Source organism: Antennarius striatus, chromosome 20, assembly GCF_040054535.1.
Source record: "Antennarius striatus isolate MH-2024 chromosome 20, ASM4005453v1, whole genome shotgun sequence".
Lineage (NCBI taxonomy): Eukaryota > Metazoa > Chordata > Actinopteri > Lophiiformes > Antennariidae > Antennarius > Antennarius striatus.
The window spans coordinates 3,945,604-3,969,131 of record NC_090795.1 but is presented as its reverse complement, the minus strand read 5'-3'; the positions used below and the strand labels follow the sequence as shown (position 1 = coordinate 3,969,131).

Genomic DNA, 23,528 nt, shown 5'->3' with positions numbered 1-23,528 from the left:
TAGATTCACAATCAGTCAAAGTCATTCGTCATGTCTTAGCAAAAGCTCATTTCTGGTGGTTATTATTCAGTTATAAATATTCTAGTGCTTTTTGCATTCTGGGGAAAGAGAATTACCTTTAAAAATCTGAGGCAGAAAGGGTTGCCTTTAAAGAGAGAGTAGGGTGAACTACGAAGATCAGAGGAAGAAGAGGTTGGGCATTTGGACAGCAGACTCAACTGGCAACTTTGAAGAATTGATTGAAACAAACCAGACCAAACTACACAAGAGGTCAGCATTGCTTTTTAGGTTTCAGTGGAGAATCAAGGCAGAAAAATCATATACCGATTTCAACATGTTTTTCTTTTCCATATGAGAATCCATTGGGCAGACTAGTAAATCCTATGTTCACATGACAAGCTGAGAAACTAAGTTTCTTGAATGGCCTCTGTCCAGAATTTAGGGTAAGTGTAGTAAACTGGAACGTGACAAAAAGGAATGAGACACTCAAGAGGACGCAGTTTAACTAAAATGTTTGAGTCTTCAAAAGTCTCCCATGAAGAAAAAAAAACCTAGAGTAAAAAATATATTCATACAAAAAGTAAACTCTTGTGTGTCATTGGAAGAAACAAGAGACGTAGCACAAAAAACCCCAAAAGTAATCCATTAAAACTATTTTTGTGTTCGTAAAGACTTGACTGCAGTTTGTATGGGGGAGAGATGAGCGATGCCGGAGGAGGTGGTGCAGATTTTGGTGACGTTCAAAGACGGCCTGCAGTCCTCTGTTTATTTCTCCCCCCATCCCCTCACTCTGGAGCTGAACGGTTCCTCTCTGGGTTGCAGCTGTGAAGCCACAGGGCAGTCTGGGTGCCTGAGCGCGACGCGGGTGTGAGTGTCCGTCAGCCTTGGTCTCCAATGTCGTTGTCCACGGGGGGTGGGCCGCTGGGCATTACCGTGGTGCCAGTTCCTGCTGTGAGATAACCTGCGACTCCTGGACCTGCAGGTGACAGGATCATTGAGGCTATTCAGTAAATTTGTGACAGCGGGAGAGCTGGAGCGGCAGATGTGAGCCAAAAATGATGAACTGAAAGTCGACTGTCTGCAAAGAGGAGACATCGCTTCTGTTTTTAGGTCTGATTAGTAGAGAGCAATGTTTAAGGATGGGTGAAAGAGTCAGGAGAGGAAGGTGTTGAATGAAACAAATATCTGCCCCATTGTCGAAATAGTAAATCTCCCTATATATGTAAGTGTAAAGTTTATGCTTTTTCCATAAGAATTTTTTTCATCTCCCTTCTTTGTTTTGTACAGAGAGAAGCCACTTCAACGCAGCTTACAAGATCGCTTTTGTTTGTCTTTCATAAAGTTACATTTTCATTTTTAATGTTTTATTTAAAAAAATTAAAAATCAAATTGATCGTTGAGTCAGTTGATCTGACTTGTAAAGGCAAAACTTTTCATGCCTTTGCTGGTTACATTCTGATGACATTTGCCCTCAGGCTTGAGTGTTTGCTCACAAAAAGCGAACTGGGAACCTCCACTTACTTTTTTTAAATTCAGTTACATTAGACAGAAGACAAATTTATGTATAATAAACCTTCAATTTTCAAATTTCAAGGGAATTTTTGTTAACTGATAAAAGATGAGCACGATCAAAACAGCGGAGTTAGAAATGGAGGGGGAATCTTTCGCATTGTGAAGATAGAGGGGTGGGATTAGAAAATGAGGTGTGGAGCAGACATGGAGGTAAAGAGGCAAGGTCAAACATTAGGTTAGGTCTACCTGCATCTGAGCAAGCAAGAGGAGGGCAGCAAGGGCCCAGCTTAGGAGTCTAAAGCCCACCTCGGAGTGGGCTGCTGGCAGCCAGGAGAGAAGGAGTGGAAACCCCTGAGAAGAAAAGGTGAAGGACAGAGAGGAAGGGAAGGGCAGAGCCAGGGAGTGATAAAACACGGAGAGAGAAAGGGTAGCTGGATTTAAGCACATGTGAGGAGTCAGCCACAAGGTGATTTTAAGGATAAAGCAAAGCATTAAGATTCAACAACAGCTCAGAGGAAGGCACTCAGACTTACCTTTGAAACACTTCACAATAAAACATGAACAGTGTTTGCTTGTTCAGAAAAAAAAAGTGATCGTGATAGAAACCCCTTACCTGTTAGGTAACCCGCTGTTTGAGACTCTGAGATGAAAAGATCATGCTTCTGGTCTTTGAAGGCACTCCATACCGAGGACTTCGCTAGAATCTCATTCACCTGTAAGACAGCGATCGTTTAAGGGTTAATAAATGAAGTAAAATAGCTACTGCAAAGTCATTTTGAACATTTAACGAAGTCACAAATGAACTCATGATTCTCAAATGAGCTCATGATTCATCGTACTTGTTCTCCAAACTGCAGACTGCGAGTCATGGACTTGAGAGCCTTTACAATCTGGGCCTTTATAGCTGAAGGGTTTTCTAGCGTCTCCAGTCCGATTCCCTCCAGCAGCTTCAAGAGGTACGGAACCAGCTCCACTCGTAGAGCCTGGTTAGTTCAACAATAAAACAATAAGCATCAATAATTTGACACGGCAGTCAAACATGATGTCTATAACACACTTCAAAATCAAATATATTTATCAGTTTACCTGAGCTACAAGTTCAGTCTGCTCCTTCTGGAACATGCGGTTGAGAGCTTCACAAGCCAGTCCGGCCATGTCTGGCCGACACTTCATCCCGATCATGAGGGGCCCGATGATTTCAAGAGACGCCATGGAGCGTACACACAGCTGCATCAAAAAATTGGAAGTGTTACGGTTTTAATTACCGCGTGGTGCAGAAATTTGACGGTGAGTTAAGCCTGAGCTCTAATTTTCAAGTTGGAAATGAAACTGCGGCAGAAACGGCTTGACTTTTAATGTCTAATGTGGGACAACTGCCAAAAAACAACAGGAAAAGAGTTGCTAGATACACGTTTGGCATCTCACCTCGTTGTCTGACAACACGTGGATGAGGCGGATGGAGCTCTTGGGCACGCTGTTGTTCTTGTGGTTGAGTGCCGCCAGGACACGAGGCAGGTGACCCAGAGGAGGAACCTGATCGGCCAGCTGGGTCTGAGCGCTGAACAGGCACACCGCTGCGGTGGTAACCGTCTCCAACGCCTCGCCCTGGGGGACACCAGAGATATTAGGACAAATCCCCACAGCATTAAGGTCATTATACGGACTGCTGTGTGTTTCTGTTCCTCAGTGGGGCTGCTCACGTTGGGGTTGTTCTTCTCTAGCAGCTCGGTCAGCGTCTCCAGGAGGGACACCAGAAACTCGCGAGGCTTGCGCAGCACCCAGCCTGGCTGAGCGATAAAGATACGCAGGAAGACTCCGCCCACTTCCAGTTCGCCCTGGCCTGCTCCGGACGCCACCGAGAAGTCCTCTGGAATCTGAGCACACACACCAGGAAGTAATTATCACTACATATCCTATCCTGTTTAGTAACAAACATGTTATACATGTCTAGTTTTGTTTTTTTTATACATGACTGCACTTACCTTCCAGTTCACATCTGGATTATCCTTCTGTTGTTTAAAGTGCCTGGAAAATGTTTTTTAAAAGGAAAAAACATCAGCTTCATATAAACAGTTAACATATGATATTGATCTCGATCATCTAATCAATTTGTTATTGGCTGAAAAAGGCAGCCAAGCAGATTCATCTCTCACTCAAGCATCATCTCCCGAACAGTGGTGGACACTTTCTCCCTGGAGTTGTCATTCCAAATGAGTTCAGGGTTCTCGTGCGTTCCTTCAAATATATGCACGGCTGCTTCGGCATTGTCCCGCATGGCGTCCATGAAGACGCCAGGAAGAAAACGCATCAGCGTTAGACGCACCTGATAGAGAGTGAGAAAGATGATTACGGTGATGACAATATGTCACAATGTACACGAAGCCGACAGGGATTTATCTCCGGTCCGGACTGACCTTTGGCCCAACCAGCTTATCTGAGGTCATCTTGGAGAAGAGCTCTGCTGTCTGCGTTCGCACCTGAGGGTGTGTGCAGTTACAGAAGAGGTCCAGCAGGTAGATCAGAGCACCTTTGGCCATAGCCTCTTTGACGATCTTTGTGTTAGAAGTTAGTGCATGCAGTGTTTCCAGAACAATCTGCCGACCTAAATGACAGAAAAAAAGAAGTTGAAAAATAACACTGTAAAGAGCACACATGCTAAAGGAGTGGGCTGTTCTCTGGTTAGCGCTTTCTTACTGGAGGGGAGTGAGTGCAGGAGCAGCAGAAGGTTGGATAAAACCAGTGACTCTGCGATGTTGCTCACACATTCTTGGTTTGATGTCACAGTATTCACAACCTGCAACGGAAACCAACATGAGGAGAATGCAGGAGCATCATGGAAACCAGGGTGATTCGAGATCGGGAACTGAGAAGTTGTACCTCCAATACCAGCTGCTGTACTCTGCCAGCTCCGTGGACACGCAGCAAAGAGAAGAGCAGTTTGAAGTGGCCGATGCATTCCGACTCCGAACCTAGGATTCCACAAAGTGTTGAAGAAGAGTTCCAAAATCAGGATCCAATAAAAACACACCAACAGCAGGTCAGCAGAGGTGAAGGAAGCGTTTGAGCCTCACCGGGGTTGTTCTTGATGACGTTGCGGAGAGCCTCTAAAGCCATCTCAGCGAAGCGGAGTCTCTCGGCATGCTGCTGGGACTCCACCTTGTTGCTCTGACTCATGGCCAGCAGAGTGTGGAGGTACTGGGCCTGGGAGCCGACGTAGTCCAGCAGGCTGGCTGCAAAAGCTTTAGGGTACTAAAAGCAGAGAGGGTGACACATCACAAAAACATTCTATTTGCATCCTGATGGTAACAAATAAAATACTCCTTTAGGAGCAGAGAGAGGAGAGAGTCACATCTTATTCCATCTTTATTTTTTACTCCCTCTGGTTTTATTGCTCTCATTTTGTGATGCAATATCCATTTGTGTATTGCTTTCCTGAAATTAAGTCTCTTACTTGAATTTTCAGTTATTGGTGGATTTATTCTTTCTCCCGACACATTTTCAATGTTATAATGTGGTTCTAAAATTGGTTTAATATTGTTCCACTCACCTCTAGAGGGAATGTTGGTTGCTCATTGTAAACGCGGACAAAAATCTCTCCAACTATCAGCTCTTTGCTGTGATCTTTAAACACAAACTCTGCACCAAAACTTTGATCATTTTCTCCCTGTAAAGTTAATACAGAAGCATGAGTCAAATTTAGGCAACAACATCTGTTATTGTTCACAGAAGCAGTATGCACTCATTTGTGTGGAGTCCTTGTGAAACTTTAATAAAATACCCTCTTGATGTTTCCCTCCTGCTGACTCTCCAGGAACTCCAGCAGCTCGGCTCGTGTTCCATTGTTCCAGATCAAGTACGGGTTCTCTGAGTTACTATTCAGCAGCTTCAACACCTAAATGCACACAACATCACATGGACCTCAGTTTGTTGTTGTTGTTGTTTATGTTGATTGGTATCGACCTTCAAGACCTACCTCAGCAGGAGTTCCTGTTCCCAGCTTCCTTGAAATGTAAGGAGTCAGCATAGCGGCTATGCTCTTGCGGATGGCAGGATTTTCCGGAGGCGTTCCTTCGATGCCGTTGGTCTCTGAAATGGAATTGCTCCCATCCGGGGCGTGTGGCGCCTGGACGAAGCCTCCCAGACGGCTGATAGCTACCAGGCTGAGCTTGGCCAGGCTGTTGGCTACTTCCTGTTGGTTTGTCTCCTGGCTGGCCTGGACGCCGCTCTCTTCCAGGGTGTAGTCGTAATTGAAGAGGTAAACCAGGAGGTGCCAGAGCACGCCAGCGTGGTAGAGATGGGTCTGAAGGAAGAAATCTATCGCAAAGGAGCTCACACACTGGACTGCAAGGGAAGCAGTTTTTGGAAGACCCTAGAAGAGGCAATGAGGACGACTGAAGTCATGGATTGGAAAAAAATAGTTTATTGATTTTTGAATTAAATGTCTTTTTTCCCAAGTGCTGAGAAGTTCTCAAAAAAGACATTTTTCTTAGTAATTGGGAATAAACTTATGAACCCCCCCCCCCAGCAATGTCAGCGATCCTTACCTTTCCATAGAACAAGATGTGACAGAGGTCCTTGATGATGTTGGGCAGTTCAATAATCTTTTCCCGGCATTCCTCGAACTGAGCAGCTACGCTGTAGCACTTACAGATGTGCCCGCACACCTGTGGCACATTTAAACACAGTCAGAAATCGCTATAAGCAGTAGAGTATTCGTTCCTCCATAAATAAGACTGGACTACAGCAGAATAAAAACTGACTTTTGTGTGATATTCACCTGTACAGCCATGTCATTAGGCTTGCTGGATAAAGTCAACACAGCAACACATCGAGAAAGAGCCTCCCACAGCACCTGACGGAACACAAAAACGTGACAAATCACAGGTTCACACGTCTACATGAAGACAGTTTCAGGAAATGTAAAAGTGTGTCAACCTCGATGCCGTTGTCACGGCGCAGCTCCTCGGCGTTCAGAGCCGAGCAGTTGACGGTGTGGAAGGCCAACTCGACAGCAGCGGGGAGGAGCGGCGAAGGTTTTGAGAAGAGCTGTTCGTCCTCAGTTTCCATGGTGATGGTTTTGATGAGCATTGGGTAACCGGCGTATTTGTAAGGTTCCAGTTCTGTTGAAAGATTATGAAGTGGTATTAATTCGTTTTTCTATTATCATCAAATTGTTCCCGTCTCATTTATTGTTAGGAAGAACCGATGACACGTCTTTGTACCTTGTTTGTGTCGGTTGAACAGGATGCTCTGAGTTTTGAGGATCAGGATGATGTTTTCGGGATCGGGGCCATCCAGGAATCTTGTTGATTTTGTACAAAGGAACTCGTAGGCTTTGTTGACTTTCTCAAACATGTCCTGAAACATTAAAGGTCAAATGAGAATAAATTTACAATGTTGGAGCCGGTTATTCGATATTATGTTACGTAACGGCTCTAATACCCACCCTGCCTTCAGGGTTCTTGTCAGGATGGTATTTCTGTGCAAGTCGGAAATAGGCCTTCCTGATTTTACTCTCATCTTGTCTGAAAACAGAAATTTAAACACAATATCCAACTTTTTTTTTTTTAAAATCTCTTAAACACTCATTATTGATTGCTGCTACCGTTAAACACAATAAAGGACACACAAGGAAGAATAAATCAAAAGCCACTCACTGCCCCTGTCCTTTGGGGAGGTTTAGGACTGTGTAGGCTTCCTCTATAGACATTGAAGGAGGCTTTTTCTCCACCTCCCTCTTCCAGGCTTCAAGGGTGTCTTTTAGCAGCTTCACCTGCACAGGAAAATTGTGGCAGATACGTTTTAAAATTCAACAGAAAATCAGACAAGGAAGTACAAACTTGGGAAGGAGGAAGGAGACATACAGCATCTCGGATGGGCCAGTTCGGGAAATGGGTGGTGTCGCACAAATGTCTGAGGTAGTAGATGTTGCAGAAGAGCTCGTTGTCCAGCTGAGGGAAGCTGATCACCGGGATGGGGCAGTACTGGTAAAGGGCCCTCGTGTTGCTTTGCAACCTCGGGCTGAAGTCAGCGATGTGGGCCGCTATCTTTTCGATCATCATCCGCCTGAAACAGAAGGCTCACGATGAAACGACGGTGTCACTCCACGACGCCGTTCACGATACACGAACACGGACCTCATCTCGCTGCTCCAGATGGCCTCAGGCGTGTCAAACTCTCCAAGGAATATTTCTGAGATGCGTTCAGCCTCGTAGTTTTCCAGATAACACACCATGGCTTCAGGCAGCACTGGACCCAGAATACTACGCTGCACTATGTCCAGACCCTTTGCCTTGAGGGGAGACACAGATACAACACTCAGGCTTCATGTCATAAAGTTTCAAAAGATGCAAGCTGTTACAAACTCTGAGAAAATAATCATCTTTACCTCCTCTGACTTGAAGGCTTGTTTTAGGTGTGTGTACTTCAGGAACCTATGGAAACCAGAGTTCCAGAGGTAAATATTGACACGCTATGAGAGCAAATACATAAAATATTCCTCCTTATCCACAGTGTAGTATTTTAGTATTTCATTTCCAATATGAATGACTCCATGGGCCAAAATGAGGTTAATGTAGTGTTTAAAAAAATGAAGGTAACTTTGCTTGTGTGAATATTTCTGTTCTATTTGTCGTGTGTTTCCACCTCGCAACAGGAAGCACGTTGGAGCCCGTGTACATCATGATGAAGAAGAACACCCCGGTTAAGTAGAGGCGCTGTAGATTGGGATTGTCCTGCATCACCAGGTACAACACATTAGCTACTTTCTCCACCAGGATGGGGTCAAAGGTCAACAGCAGCTGGAGCAGGAAATAAAAAAACAACAACAACAACAACATAAAAGCACATCTTTTAATTAGAACAATGCAATTTAATGTACAACTAAAAGTATAAAATAAAACACTGAGCAACTACCTGGACGATGTGAGGGAGGGAAGCATTGTCACTGATCATCCTTTTGATTTTGGGTAAAGGACGTATAATTGCATTATCTTGATCCCTGAGTACAAATAGAAATCATGTTACAGATGGGGTCAATGTCATTTCTACATACAATCATATAATACTAAAATGAAAACAGAATTTCTAAAGCAAACAGGTCTTTTCTGGACGTTGGCTTCCACCCACCTGCTGGGGTAGTAGGAACACATGGTGATGAGCATGTTAAGGATTAGCGTAGCCAAGTCGGTCTCATTCATTACCGCCTGACCGCTGGCCAGCAGGCACCATTTTAGCTGAGGGATGGCCTGCAAGGGACGCCAGCCGTCCATCCCCTGAGCCCAGCAGCGCGTTTTCGACATCAGGACGCCCGAAGTCCAGAACTCCTGCATCTGGAAAAGAGAGTTGTATATTTTTAAGCTGCCATTAGACATTAACCCAATTTCATTTAATCCAACTGACGGGACGTGATTTCAAGATTTCATACCTCCTCAAAACTGAAAGGCCCTCTTCTTTCCTTATCTGCATTACCAAAGTACCACTCCTTCTCGCTCTCCCTTTTCATGTCCGGCGCCGCTTCCAACACGTTGCTCTGTGGAAATTAAAAATACTCTGTTACAGTCCAGACAGATTAATGTCCATTCTCACACATGGGTCAACATTATCAAACAGACACAGAAGGCCATCTTTCCTCAGTAATTACCTGAAGAGGCACAGTCGCCCTGCTGGTGTGCAGATGCGCTAAGGTGAGCAGATCTACCAGGATACGCACTCCATTGGAGTCCATCACGTCCTTCACGTTTTTCTGCAGAGCAAATGATGAGTTGTTTCATTTAAAGTTGCAAGTGGGAGTAAAATGAAGAGGCAACCCTGATTTTAATACCTTGTTGAGGATGAGTTTATTGAGGAAGAGAATCAGCCTGTCTCTTTCCAATTTGTCTGTGCACTGAAAACAGAAACATTTTGTGTTTCCGGTGAAATTGAAGGACTTAGCTGGAATAGTTCTTACATAAGAGTCTATACTTACGCGGTCCAGCATGCCTACGATGTATTTTGTGTCTGTGAAGGGGCCGATCTCCTCATAACATTTCCCATAGACTATAGTGAGCGCCTGCAGGCACAGGCACTTCATCGTAACTTTGGGTGTGAGCAGAAAGCGATGGTAGAGTTCATTGAAGAACTCGTATCTGAGAGCAAACAGAGAGAGAAGCATGACTCATCTACACATCTATTTTAGATTTAGATCATATCAGGGCAGTTCGGTTGATATAATATAATCTTACGATCTCTTGATGGCATTTGATTCTTCATTTTCATCCTCCTCAAGCAGCAGACGCAGGTAATAATCCCCGATCTTTATCTCATCTGAAAGGCACTCGTATTTCACCTGCAGATGCAAACAGTATTCAAGGAATTATTTCTCTTTGGGATTTGCTATTTTGGCTTAAAAGTCTAGTGCATCCCTGATATTGATGACTCTAATCGATAAGGGCGATGAGGTCCAGGCAGGAGTGGGTGTGGCACAGACCTCAAACTCCTGATGGTTCCAGGAGATGACGTTGGCACTGCCGAGTTCGCGGTCCACGTTGAAGGCGCGCATCTCTCCCTCCAGAGCGTCTCGCAGCTCCTCCCTCGTCTTCAGGTTCCAAATGAGGTTAGACCGAGCATGATCCAGCTGGAATCTTCAGAGGAAAGAGAAGCAGGTCAGGATGGTGGGGAGAAAACAAAATGACTGGAATATGTAGGGTGAGATGGGTGGGGGGGGGACAGACCTGTAATAAAAAAGCTCCCAGTTGACTTCAATCTTTATTCTCTGCCGCCTTTTCCTCAGGATGACGGGTTTTTGGTTTGGATTCTGAAAATGATGACAATGGATTCAGTCAATCTTTGTCCTTTTTCAACTTATGGCATAAAGAGAGCTACAAATTTCAAACGAACACCAACAACAAGAAGAAAAGAATTAAAGGAACCAGTGTGCATGACGATGAAACAACAAAAACTTTTTCAGAAGAGAAAGTCTTGAGACCAATGACACCAACACATAAAGGTGCGACGCACAAAAACCAGATGGGATCCCAGCATTGAGGGCATTTTATAATTGTTGCATGAAGACACAGAGCTCTATGTTTCATGAGCTGTTATCAAACTATGATTTGCACGATTAACACAGTAGCTGTCACAAATCTGTAGGCTCTTGTTTCATCGATCATGTTCCTACTTTGATAAGGCCCCTCTATTGATAATTATTACACAAAATAAATGTGATCATAGTTCATTGATGACTAAACACATCTTCTAATGATAACAGAAAGCAAACATGTGATCATAGTTTCCATAGGTTTAACTAGAGCCATGTGCCAATCCTTGGCAGATAGGAAAATCCTCACCCAGGCGAATTAAAAAAAGACAATGAAAATGGAAGGATGGATGGGAAAAGAGAGAGAATGGAAAGGAAATGGCATTGATCCCATTGGTCAGTCCTACTTACCAGGTTATTTCTGTCCTGCTGCATTGTTTGACAGCACAGAAACCAGACAAGGCAAAGGGGAGGGTGGGGCAGAGACAACAGAGAGATTATTGTTCCTCGGATCAAACACAAATGAATTGAAACAAGAAGGGTCACCGGAGTAACATCACACTGAGACAGACATCCAAAATGATATTAGTTGCTACTGCTAAAGTAATCCACACGGAGTCTGCGGTGCAAACATGACAGCCTGGATTGATTAGGGGATATTCAGTGAAAGCATGCCAATCAAATCATTTGGTTGATTGGTTACTTTATGTGAGTGTGAAGGGAAAAGAAGCAGAGGTTGCGAGGTTGAAGCTGGAGCTGGAAGCAGCAGGCTGGTAGTTTTACTTAAGTATCTCACACATTCACACACTTTAGGATAAAACACTTCAGGATAAAAATATGCCTTATGCTGGCTGTCTGTAGGCACGACATATTCTTTCATTTTGTCAAATCCCACCACATACGCAATGGAAAATGTTTACCACACAATGGTAGCAAATATGCAAAGCACATGAAAATCTGGCTTGAAAGCATCATAGAAGGTATTTTTCATAAAGTCCAGCAGCATCTGAGATAACAGCAGCATTCTAAAAACTGAGCTCCTGAGTTTCTGTCTAGATTCTGCAGCATCGTTCAGAATCAGCTGGAGGTGTGAAGAATGATGCCTGAGCACAAGAATCAGCAGGTGCTTCAGCTTGTCCGAGAGACAACAGCAGCAGGTAAACAAGTCTGTCCTTTTGTAAAGGAAGATCAATCCTCACCTCCTTCTGGGCTATGCCCATTTTATCCCTCCAGTGCATCAACACTAGATCCGCCTTCTCCTTGGCAAACTTCTCCACCTCTTTGGCTGCTTTTCCTGCGATCCGTTGCCACTCAGGGACCTTGGTTCGATTCAGCTGGTCCTGAGGGAAACATGTAAATCAGCAATTAGAGATGAGCTTCTCGCTCAGTGTGTAAATGTGGTAAGATCTAATGTGTTTGTCCGTGTACCGTGGCAATTTTTAAGTTGTCACGGATGTGCATTCTGTCCACATCTTTCTCCGGGACTGAGTCAGGACTGTCGAGGTACGCCAGCAGGCCTGTTGGCTAAGAGGACACGCAACAAATAGAACTGATACAAGCGTAAACAGCGTGACTCAGCTACCAGCAACCAGGACTGGCTTCTAATGGCTTCTAATCAGAAAGTTGGACAGGGATCTAATGTTTGTTTAAGTGTTTGAACAGAGCTGATTTCTGCAGCCTCACCAGTATCCTCTTTAGAAGGTTCATGGCAACAGGGTTCTCTGCCGTCCACAGGCCCACGAGGTGACGACTCAGCTGCCTGTCAAGAAAAAAGTCCGAGATGAGCAGCTGTGATTCCTAATTCTGAGACAGCGACAGGTATGCAGGTCTGAGAAAACAGACCTGTTGGTGAGCATCCGCTGGTCGGCGCTGATGGTGAACAAAGACGTGTGAAGGTGCCTCGGAAGAGCTCCTTCGCTCAATGCCAACTCCTGCATCTTAGTGGCGATTTCCTTGTCTCCCTCCTAAAAATTAGACCAACGCAGTTCATCAAAGTGTGAAAATCACAAATTGAATAAATCGCCAAAGTCATTATTGAGACGCTTACCTCAATAATGGCCTTCATCACCAGGCCCGCCCCCTTCACGATTGCCATAGAGGGATGCTGGGGATAAAGACAATTTAATTTGATGCAGGAGAATATACTGGTTTTATTCCAGTCCTACTGGGACAGACGGTTGAATTAAAATACCTGGAAGAGTTTGAACAACGTGCGTCCATTGGAGGCGACCATCTCCAGCAGCATGTCGAACTGCTGCCCCTCTGTGGTTTCACTGTACGGGGCGCAGAGGGCAAAGGTTAAGAAGTCCAGTAAGGAGCTGATAACCAGAGCTCCTGTTCCATGATCCTGAAAAAAAGAGAAAGACAGTAATGAGCTTGTGATTATTAGAGGTTCATGGACCTGCACAACAAGATCATTACGAGGAAATGTACCACGTTGGTGATGAATTTTTCAAGCAGGTTTTCCAGGAATTTCTTGGAGGACAACAGAGACGCTTTGTTCAGCTGCTCCTGCCTCAGGTCGTAGTCGTCGTGCATCGGCTGGAGAAAAGCATCAGGGAACACGTCTCAGTCGCAAAGGGAATCCCTTTTTGATTCAATAATCTATTTTAAGCGTTACTTACACACATGAGGGCACAGAGCATGTCCACAGCGGCGTGTGTCACACCGTTGTTGTTCCTTTTTAAAGCTTTTACTGTCTTTACTCCCAACTTTTCTCTGAACCTGGAAAGCAAAAAACATTTGTCACCACACTTCTACTAAAACCAACACGCCTTGAGAAAGCTAAGGGACGTATGTGACAGAAAATAATCTTTGCATTTAAAAATGTGGCCTGGGGTTGGATATACAAAAAATTCATTGCTTCAGAAGTAGCATCAGGTCTTCCATTGATCTACTAAATAACACTAGAAAAGCTTTTCTTATTATAAATCATTCATTTATTCCTCATTTATTCAAGATCTGTTTCTTGAGGTGGAATGGAGACACCAAGCTAATCCAACAATGATTCTTTTAGGTGAAACCAATCACAGATCATTTGGAACAAATAATGACCAGTAAATACAGTTCCTCTCATACATCTCAGTGACCAAAACGTCCACTAGTTCCTTAATGTTTGAGGATTACATCCATTTAAAGAGGAGAATGGGTATAGCAGACAGCAGGGAGAGAGAAGGAGGCACAGAAATAATGAGATGATAGTAATAACAATGAGACGACAAGAATGGAAGGCCAAGACCGATCAAGAGAGAAAACCCAGCTGGCTAAAACCTGTCTCCCTGCTGAAGCGCCCGTCTAAAGCCTGAGATGAAAGCAGAAAAAAATAACCAGAAGATGTCTAACAGAGACCGGATAGGAACAAGAGGGATAAGAACCAGGCAAACGGGCTAACTGAGATGTATGGATTCATATTTACGTTGCTTCTGTGACTCCAGACCCTTGACCAGACCTTGGAATGACAGAGCACGGCTGTTACGAGCAGCTCAACTAAAATTCCCGATTAAAAAAGAAAAAAAAAGAATGACGGAAGGTGACGTGAGACAATCGCTGAATCGTTCTTACTTTGGTAGCTGGGTAAAGGCTTGGAAGCCGGCCTTGGAGGCCACCAAACGCCGAATAGCCTGGAAATGGCTCTCCAGCTCGGCATTAAGAGCCGGCAGCTCAGCCTCCTGGGATAAAAGAGCCAGGATGGCGTTGTTGATGAGCTTCTCTTTGTTCTCGGAGAAAAGGCCCTGAAGGGAAATCGAGAGGTAAAAACGGGGGAAATCAGCGCAAATCCTGCTCAGTTGCACGTTTAGACAGGAATCACACTTACGTCCTGAGTGACGGCGTGCAGAACTCCGCTGTAGGATATGTTGGCGTTGAATCTGAACACTGCATCTGCAAAGTTTCCATCTGAGCAAAAGGAGTGAGCAATGCAAAACAATTTTATAAAATATCACATCGGCATTATTTGACCACCATACAACAGAACAAGTACGTTAAACAGGCACTGACATACGTATTTTATAAGTACTTTGATTAGTAAAATGAAGATGGACAACTTTTTTTCCAATACATTTCATAATATACTATAGTATTACTATGTAATACTTTTAACTCGTATAGAATAACTTTTCATCCACGTTAACTGAAAAGATCTTTGCTAAACATAACTGATACAAAAATGTAAAGATCAGACCTAAATGCTAATGTTAGCATGAAAAGATCACCAGGCTGACATTGATCTTGTATTTTGTTTTTTGCATCTAATTTAACTTAATTCAGCTTCTTAGCATTTGATTATTTGCTAATAAGAACCCTAGTAGCACAACTAAGATGGGGGGGGGGGGCGCTTGGGTCTGAGGGGCTCAAACTCACTTGGAGGCGCTGCCAGGAATTTGAGATGCAGACTCTCGACCTCCTCGTCCACGGGCATGCTCAGCAGGCCCCATCGTTGCCCTCGCTGCGTGGGGGCCATCTTCACACACACGTCCCTGTTGCCCGAGGCACGGACTCCATCTAGTAGGCTGGCTAACAGGGAGTCCCTGCAGACGCACAACCAGTCTCAGCTAAAAGCTTCATCAGTAACACCAGTGAAGGATATGTAGTGCACAAACCAGCAAACTTAGTAAAGAGCAGAAAGACGAGTGTGTGCGTTGCGGTAGCGTACCTTTCTGTGGAGGAAAACTTTCGGATCTGACCTCTGATGAATTCAACCGTAAACACCTGAGGGTTTTCTACATCACAGATGAGAGCGAATACCTGAAAGGAGATGAAACGGAGTGGGATGGTGGGGGGAGTGAGAGGAGAGTTTACTCCCTTTGCACAAACGCCAGAGCTTTTATGTCAGCTGTTCAACTTGCAGTTCATACATAATGAAACAAAGACATCCGGGTCGATTAATGTCCATCTTCACAGGTCTGCAACACGGATGCTGCTAAATGTTGGGAGCGTGGACGGTTCGGCTTGAAATTTTTATGGCTTCGCGTTGCCTCAGTGTCTGGGCGCTCACCTCTCCAAAAGGTTTGATGGTGACTATGTTGTACGAGGCGGGGTCCCTCTCCACTAGACACGTCTCCGTCAGGGCCAGAATACGCTTGACAGGCTCCTAAGAAACAACGAAACAGACCGAACATCTAGTCGTTGAAGAAAGACACACCACAGCTAGGGGGCAGAAGACATTCACTCCATGGAATTATAGAGAGTTAGAAGGAGACGAAAAAGCGGAGGGTTCCTACCGGGTGTCGAGGGGTGATTTTCTGCACCACAAACTCTGCCAGTGAAGTGATGCTCTCGTCCGAGCTGTACTTCCCCAGTCTGTCCGAGAAGAAGTTCTCGAACGTCAGCGCCTCCTTCCGTACTCGCAGCATGATGCCGATGAAGTTCCCCGCGTGCTCGATGGCGCTGCGGATGATTTCGTCCCGGTGTTCCGAGGCAAACAAATGCTGAGAGAAAGAAGGAATTGGTCAAAGAACTCACAGCTGCTTACATAGCGCACACACACTCACACACAACCACCTATAAATACGTACCAGCCGACTGAAGCCGCCATAGAGGATGCAGAATCCTCCCTGGTAATCTGAGACCTCCACAAAGCCCTCTACGTTCCGGTAGTCGTAGGAACACACTACCCGGTTGGTGTGCGGGTCAATCTGGTCGATGCCGCCGGGCGTCACCTCCAAACTCACGGGCTTCCTGGTGTCACTCCAGTGGTGCTTGTAGCAGTTGTAACGCTGTGGAACACACGCGTCATGAGACGTTCTGCTATCGCCACGACGACAACATGGCAGATAAAAATGTTTTCCTAATAGTTACTTACCCTGCCTGTTATCTTCCCCTCTGAAAACTCCGTTCTGAATCTCTGTGGACAAAAAAAAAAAAAGAACGATGGTGAGATAAATCAATCCCCGTGTGACAGAATTATCAGCAAGGATTTACAAAATTAGAAATAAATTTGTTCGCAGCGTTCTGTTTAGTTGCTGTTGCTCGTGGCGGGGTGGGGTGGGGTGTCCATCCTCACCAGTGCTTCTGTGAGCAGCTCCGTCCTGTGCTCCGTGGAGAACTTGAGCGTTTCGGACTTCTTGCCGCTCCCTTTGCGGAATGTGAGGTTGAACTCTGTTCCCTGACCTTTTCCCACCGGACCGATTCCACAGATGTCTCCATAAGGCCACTGGTGACACAGACGACACAGAATGAAGACAACACCCCCCCGCAAAACAGATGGAGCAGCCTCACTTTTAATCTTGAGGTTTTACAAACTATATCTGTAGCATTTATATTATTGACTCATTGTTCTAATTTCATTTCACATATTTAGGATGATTTATTTTAATGTCAAATCATGTGTGTAAATATGATCAAGAATTAAACTACCAGCATTTGATCCTCCATTATTTCCCTGTTAGCTTTAATAGCATTAATTGTTCTCAGTGTCACACAAGTATCTTTACTCGCAACTGTTCCCCAGGCGTCATATCGTCTAATAGAAATAGAGACGCTGACAGGTTTATTGAAGATTATTATATAGATGTACTGTAAGAAGAAGTCAGTGATTAATGGCGTCTGGTAACAAATGCGTGTGGTAATCTTTAAGTAGAGGGCGATCAAGGAAAAATTAACAATGAATAATAAAAATGCTGTGATAAAATGGATAGGCACTGAAACTGTTGTAAAAGAATAAACGCATCAAATACCCTTCATAGGAGCTCAATAGGATGATTTAAAGAGTAGTTGTTCCGTTCAAAAACTGTTGCTTATATTTTCTACTACACATCTTTCTACAAGGTCATGTCTGAGGGGTATTGATTACAGCGATGGACATAAAATGTACTCTTGATGGTCGTGTGGGGTGAGACCAGCACGTCCCACTTGGACATGCGAGGCGCTGATCTCCACAGGGCAGCGGGAGTTCCTGAGCTTTCTCCATGAGCGGCAACACAAGTACTGACCTGATTTGTTACTTCTAGCGTTGTAGGGTTGTATGTGGTGATGCCGTGCGTCCCCACTGAGAAGACTCGTTTGTACCTGGAACACAGAGGCGGTCACATCACATGTGGCAGCGGGCGTTGTTTTGCTAAAGCTAAACTAACATATCCAGCTCGCTTTGATAACTCTGACATCGCAATATCGAGATTTCCAATTTACGCTCCATTAAATCGTCCATTAGCTTTGGCCTCTGATGCGTCAAGGACAGGTAACATCACCGGAGCTCAGTTAGCAGGTGATGTCATCCCCATAAAAGTCGACTGTGTCGGTTTCCTGGCACTTTTCTGAGGCATCAAGCCCAGACAGGGTGGAAGGATGACACTAAAAGGAGGCTAAAGTCCTGCTGTTCAAGCCGGGGTTAAAGAGGGGTCGCTGGATGACAGCGATGAACACAGAATCTTTAATTTACCTGTCATGTCAAAGGACATGAGCGTTTGGGGATTATTCTGAAAATTGCAATTTTCGGAGTCATTTTCGACACTGAAAGAAATGATTCATTAGCGAGCGGGGCTTTCGCACACAGAGGGAAGGAAGTGTGAAATTTGATGCACCAATCTCTCTGTGAGTTACGCTAAGTCGATGTGTAAGCGGGAGCGTACGAGGACGAAAGCATGTCTGTCAGGTTCGACTTGAAAAAGGTCATTCGAAGGTTTTGAAAAACACACTGCAGTGACATTCATGTTAAAGAATGAGAAAGACAGTGTTCAATGTGAGGGTTTCACTGCAACTGGAATGCATGTTAAATCTTGTTCAACATGTTCTGACTTCTCTCTGACACATCCTCATTAGAGCTAGATAGAGTGAAGAGGCACAGCGACCCGGCTAGTTCCGTTAGGATAAAAGTAAGTGAGAGGTTTATTCATTCATACTCATCTAACAGAACCAGACATCCAGTGACCAGAGGCGAAGCTGGAGCCAAATATCAGGTCAAGCCACAACCCGTAGTCCGACCCCTCTCCTTCAGTCGTACAGAGATCATAACCATTCTGTGACTGTAATTATTTCTGTACAAATGTTCTCTTTGTGTTCTAATTCCAGATCTCTCTTCACGTTTTGGCCTCTGTGTGGAGGCTGGCTGAACTGGATGTCAGCACAAACCAGGTTAATCATTCATTCTCTCGGGTGGTGAAGTTGTTTTTTCAAATTTTCTGTGTTAATATGCAGATAATAGCCAAGCCTCTCTGGAACGGGATGTGTTTATGGATTTCAGTTTTTATTGCATCTCATTATTTGTTCTCCATAATAAAACCAGACATGATTCTGAGAACGTTTTGGACATTTTGTCACACGTGATCAGTGAAGAAGATCGGATTGTACGTGTTCAGGAAGTTAACATCCACCTGGTTTCGTATGGGAATGACAGGAGGTCACTGTTCGTTCAGTCATTTTTGAGCGCTTCCTGCCGCTTCCTAGTTTCATAATATCACCACATTAAGCAACTTCCTCTCCTTTTGACTAAACCCTCTCAACAACTTTCTTCCCTTCTTTGAAACCCTTCTCTCACAAAAACGACCGAGCTGACGACTTGTTTGTCGACACACAGTGCGAGGATCATAAGACAAAATCTCACCAACAAAGGCTCGTTTTCAGACACGCAAAGAAAAGCAGAAGATTAGCTGAGAAAGAAGCGGCGTCCACTTAAGTCAAAAATCAAACAAGTCCATCGTGACGACCGCTCAGACAAATCTGATACTCTTGACAAGCTGAAGTCACAAGACTCGAATTAAACCTGATCATGAGCTCAGATGGGAACGGCAGTTGTAGGCATGACTAAAATCTACAACTGCTATCTCATGTCATTTCAGTCTCTCAGGCTAATAGTGATTTTGTTTGACTCATGTGAGTGTGAAACCGTACCGTTATAGTTGCTAAGAATTACCTACTTTAAACATGCAAAAGGAAATCACACAGAAAAGAGGCAGAACAAATTAGATTACTGTAGTATCCCCATCATACTGACAAGCATTTTATGTCAAATAGACATTTTTCTATCTGCTTTTGAGTGAACCAGTTCTTGGAAAAATTCTCTCACCAGGCAAAGTCAACTCTCATCTACCAAAGTAACAACTGACAAATCAATAATACATCTTATATTTGGTCACAGAGTCATGTTAGCCTAAAATTAATCTAATTTGAATTTACTGCAGGAATTGTTTCCTGTATTCAATCTGTATCACTATAACAGAGTCTGTGATGATCCAGTGGTTACGCAAAATAGTTTCTTTCATCCAAAGGTCTTACACTATTTTTATATATTAGGCAAAATCTAGAATATTCCGCTTCGGCTTTCAGGAAAGCTTTCTGGATGTCTATGATTTACTACCTAATAGAAATGAGCAGCCCTCAGTATCAGAGGCCGCAGGAAGCAGGATGAAAAGAGATGTAATGACTTCTGTAGATGTGTTGAATTCACATCCTTCTCCATGAAGCAGAACACACAGATCAAACTGTAACTGTCTTTGGAGAATCACGCAGTCAATTGTTAATATTGATAACTTGAGCTTCCATCCGGTTGAATTCCGATCAGCCACACAAAGCGGGTTTTTAAACTGCGTCACCGAGTCACGATGAAGACGGTACCCGCCTCTACGTTCCACCATCAACACTCTGGCGGATGCTTCAGGAAGCATTAGCAGGACGAAGCTCTGATGATGGCTAATGCTCCGCAGCCCTGCTTGAGTTACACAAGTCAATGGAAGGCCTTAATGGGACAAAGACGTTTAGAGAGCAGGCATCGGTAATGTGATACCGCTGGCTTGATGCTCAAACTGGAACCTGTCCATCCTTCGGCTCTGAGGGCCACCGAGTATCTACACTGAGTCGCTTTTAGATGCAAGTTGGCTAAATATAGAACCTTCTCCAAAATATAGAATAAAAACAAAGAAAAATCAGATGATAATGCATCTAATTTGTAAATGATGGGGGAACTTTCCTGCATTATGGCATGTTTTTACATCTTATCTCTAATCTGAATGCGATACAATCTATTTACAACCACTTGAGTGAAGTAACTGGTTGAAAACTAATGGATGTTTTTTTTAGCTTTTCATGTTTTATCCTGATCCTGATCTGTACTCCCACCCAGGGTCTTACATTTCATGCGGCAGTGCAGCGCTACACAACACATCAATAGTGCCGATCAGTGACTGCTGACAGCGGCTTGCAAGACCTCCCAGGCTCTGATAAGGAAGTCCGTACAATGGAAGCACTGACTCAGGGTTTTAGTGTTTTTTTTCCCTAACTGTCTTTAAAAGGAGAAGACTATTACAGTTTCATATTAGCATCAACTCAAACTAGATGAGGAATAGAGAACGCCACCGGCGGTAACAAAAGGCAGGAAAAACAGTTTGCAGGTCTTACTTTCCCCTCCAGGAGTGTTTGGTGGTGTAGAAACAGGCCAAGTCTTTGTTCTCTTTGACGACATTCATCTTTTCAGAGAACCTGCAAAAGAGGAGAAATCATGTCATAACTTGGGTCAAAAAGTCACGTGATGTTTCCGACACAGGGCAGCAGAAGGGAAGAATGATGGCAATGGCTGTCCATGTCTCGGTTCTGCACCTTAACCAGTTATGACATCAGGTTAGGTAATAGTCTTTGCTATATCCCACCTGCCACACACACTTCACACCCCCATTCAACATTTGGCAGCTTGAAGGGAGAGTCTTCCATCTGGCAGCGCCTCACTAATAACGAGTCAGGAGTGATCGTCCGTTGACGGAGTAAGGAATCGCTCCGTGACCGACCGACTGACTCTGGCATTACTTTAGCTATGAACCGTAGCAGAAATGCAAGCAGAGACACATGATTGAGTTTATCATACACCAAGCTAAAAAGGTGTGACGGGTCATAACCTAAAAGCCGTTAAGTGGGGAGCCACTGGGATGCAGTCAACTCAGCAAAAACAGAGGATCGAACAGTTCTTATCCAGCCTGATATAATAGGCAACACAACCGTGCATCAGTCAAGCTCGGGTTTATTAAGTCTGACGCAAAGTCAGTGTGGCCGACTGATTAATTTGGAGAAACAAGGGTTGGGTTCAATGCTGAGATTTGAATGAAAAGTCACGAGTTTTCTTCACCTGGGGGAAAACAGAAAATGTGTAGCAGGATTAAGATTATTTAACAGATTTCAAACACATTGAAGACTGACAACAAAAGGCAACACCCCAGAATCAAGGGAAAAACTGTGATCCTTAATGCAGTAACTCGTTGGCAGCTGCACTTGACAGGGGGAACCTGTGTCAGCACTCTGCCGGGATCCTGGAAAAATCTGACTCCGGTTTTCCTTCCTCTCCATTTCAGCAAATGAAGACAGGAGCAGCACAATGGCCACAAATAATAGAATCCACAATTTATGGAGAGGAGAACTGTCTTGGCATTCAAAGACGGCAGGGTTCAAAGTGTAATGTTGTCCACAATAAACAAAGGACTTTAAAAATGGCCCATTATCATCTAGAAGTAATACTAGAAAGGGAAACACACAAGCCTTGAGAATCAACTGGGTTTTTTTCCCCCCAAACACACACTCATCAAGCCGCAAAATCAATCTAACCCAAAGCAGTGGTAGATTATTCATGATATATAACAAACCATGTTCTTTATCAGAACGTCAGTGGAGTAAATAGCGATATGACCTGACCAAAACCCCACATTTACATGAAACTTGTTCCAGACTGGTCTCACAACTTCTCTAATCCAATCTTTGACAAACACAGGTTCTGGTCCTGGCTAACGTTACGGTAACAACACTTGGCGTGATGCCTTCATGCTCACTAACTTTTATTTCAAACAAGAGGTGGCATTGACTAGGATTGCTTCAAAACTCTAAATGGAACCAAAGGGAACTTAAAGGAGGTACCAACTCAATACTACACACTACAGAGACAGATTTTAAGCATTATGATGATTTACACATGGAAAAAAAGACTGTTTTGCCCTACATATCTGTTTAGCTTAATTCATCTTCCTGACAAATTGTCTGAAAAACATGACAACACCTGCTTTAGTGAGAAAAGTAGAGGAGAATGTGAAAACTGCTTCAGCATCAGTATGGGTGCAAGGGTCGAGCCATCATGTGCCATCACATCTTTCCTACAGTGCAATTCAAATAAAAATGAGCCCAATTAACTACTAAAGTAAAATATCTCCAGGGAGAATCTGAACCTTCAGACTCTTTAATATTTCACACAGCCTGGACATAGTTCAACATAAAACGAACTAACCACGCTGGTATCTACCATGAGGTGTTCTTCATGACAGCTTTTTTTTTTTTTTGTGCATTTTAAACTTGAGCTAAACCCGCAGATTTCGGTAACACGAGTACAAACGCAGGAGCTACCGAAGCGCCGGTTAAATCCACGACAACCTGCATTAATGTTACCTGGCTCTGAAGCGTTTAGCGAAGCTCTGCTTCATTGCAGAAGGCCTACGCGGGTCAATACTTGTCTACAAACAAGCCCCGCAGACCAAATAGCGATATCGACGTTCGCACTCCACCTAACGAAAATAATTACCGCTCAGACACGTCAGTTATCGAGGTTTGTTTACCACCTGTAGAAAAGGGGCTGGTGTAGGCTAATGTTCAGCTGTCACTAGCTAGCAGCTAGCTAGCTAGCTAGCTAGCACATCGCTCAGGTTTGACAGGGAAGCTAGCTAGTCGCGTTAGCAGCGGGTTCAATCAAGCAAACATGGGCAACACAGCTTGAAGTGGCAGGAGGTAGCGTGTGCGTTTACCTGGAAAACCGCTAAGGGGTATTATTCGTAGCCGTCCCTCAGCCCCCCACCCTCCTCTGAGTACGATCGGTGCGTCTCAATTTACCAACTCAGATACTGGAAGTGCTAAGTTACGGCGTATTCCCTGAACTGGAATCAGGACGCTGCCATATTCACGATACCAAAAGTTCACCTCTGCGCATGCGTTATGTCTGTCTGTCATGCGGCTGTCAGCTGATTGGTTTGTGAGAACCCGGAATCACTCAGATACCTGACTGCAGATCAGTTTTTCTGAATTTGTATTTGTATTTGTATTGATACAT

General features: G+C 44.2%; 1 protein-coding gene across 5 annotated transcripts; it reads right to left on the bottom strand.

Moving 5' to 3' along the window:
- Nucleotides 1-79: 79 nt before the first annotated feature.
- Nucleotides 80-23,392, bottom strand: LOC137587523 (dnaJ homolog subfamily C member 13). Of its 5 annotated transcripts, XM_068303983.1 has the most exons (57): nucleotides 23,227-23,392; nucleotides 20,855-20,935; nucleotides 17,458-17,533; nucleotides 16,530-16,679; nucleotides 16,329-16,370; nucleotides 16,042-16,242; nucleotides 15,748-15,954; nucleotides 15,522-15,617; nucleotides 15,180-15,271; nucleotides 14,888-15,054; nucleotides 14,343-14,422; nucleotides 14,090-14,259; nucleotides 13,944-13,976; nucleotides 13,153-13,252; nucleotides 12,962-13,069; nucleotides 12,720-12,875; nucleotides 12,576-12,632; nucleotides 12,371-12,492; nucleotides 12,212-12,287; nucleotides 11,957-12,052; nucleotides 11,728-11,868; nucleotides 10,940-10,957; nucleotides 10,224-10,306; nucleotides 9,980-10,133; nucleotides 9,735-9,838; nucleotides 9,479-9,638; nucleotides 9,335-9,397; nucleotides 9,155-9,256; nucleotides 8,939-9,043; nucleotides 8,641-8,843; nucleotides 8,428-8,512; nucleotides 8,158-8,312; nucleotides 7,901-7,946; nucleotides 7,650-7,804; nucleotides 7,377-7,578; nucleotides 7,170-7,285; nucleotides 6,959-7,037; nucleotides 6,735-6,870; nucleotides 6,448-6,632; nucleotides 6,290-6,364; nucleotides 6,057-6,176; nucleotides 5,486-5,881; nucleotides 5,291-5,404; nucleotides 5,060-5,176; nucleotides 4,584-4,761; nucleotides 4,390-4,481; nucleotides 4,207-4,306; nucleotides 3,927-4,114; nucleotides 3,666-3,835; nucleotides 3,495-3,537; nucleotides 3,213-3,386; nucleotides 2,938-3,117; nucleotides 2,599-2,739; nucleotides 2,352-2,495; nucleotides 2,126-2,225; nucleotides 1,759-1,863; nucleotides 80-976 (listed from the first exon to the last, which is right to left on the bottom strand). In XM_068303983.1, the coding sequence occupies exons 2-56, from the start codon at nucleotides 20,920-20,922 to the stop codon at nucleotides 1,808-1,810; spliced, it is 6,777 nt and encodes a 2,258-aa protein (XP_068160084.1). In that variant the 5' UTR covers nucleotides 20,923-20,935; nucleotides 23,227-23,392; the 3' UTR covers nucleotides 80-976; nucleotides 1,759-1,807. The 5 variants fall into 5 exon arrangements, with proteins under 5 accessions (XP_068160084.1, XP_068160079.1, XP_068160081.1 ...); XM_068303978.1 differs by lacking the exon at nucleotides 1,759-1,863; XM_068303980.1 differs by lacking the exon at nucleotides 1,759-1,863 and having other exon boundaries at nucleotides 10,940-10,954.
- Between the last annotated feature and the right edge of the window lie 136 nt (nucleotides 23,393-23,528).

Excerpts from the sequence above, each read along its gene's own strand:
- LOC137587523 (XM_068303978.1), bottom strand. The coding sequence starts at position 20,922 with ATGAATGTCGTCAAAGAGAACAAAGACTTGGCCTGTTTCTACACCACC. Across the intron at positions 15,272-15,521 it reads CCATCAAACCTTTTGGAGAG|GTATTCGCTCTCATCTGTGA; the intron begins GTGAGCGCCCAG and ends ATCTCCTTTCAG. Across the intron at positions 3,387-3,494 it reads ATCCAGATGTGAACTGGAAG|ATTCCAGAGGACTTCTCGGT; the intron begins GTAAGTGCAGTC and ends GTGTGTGCTCAG.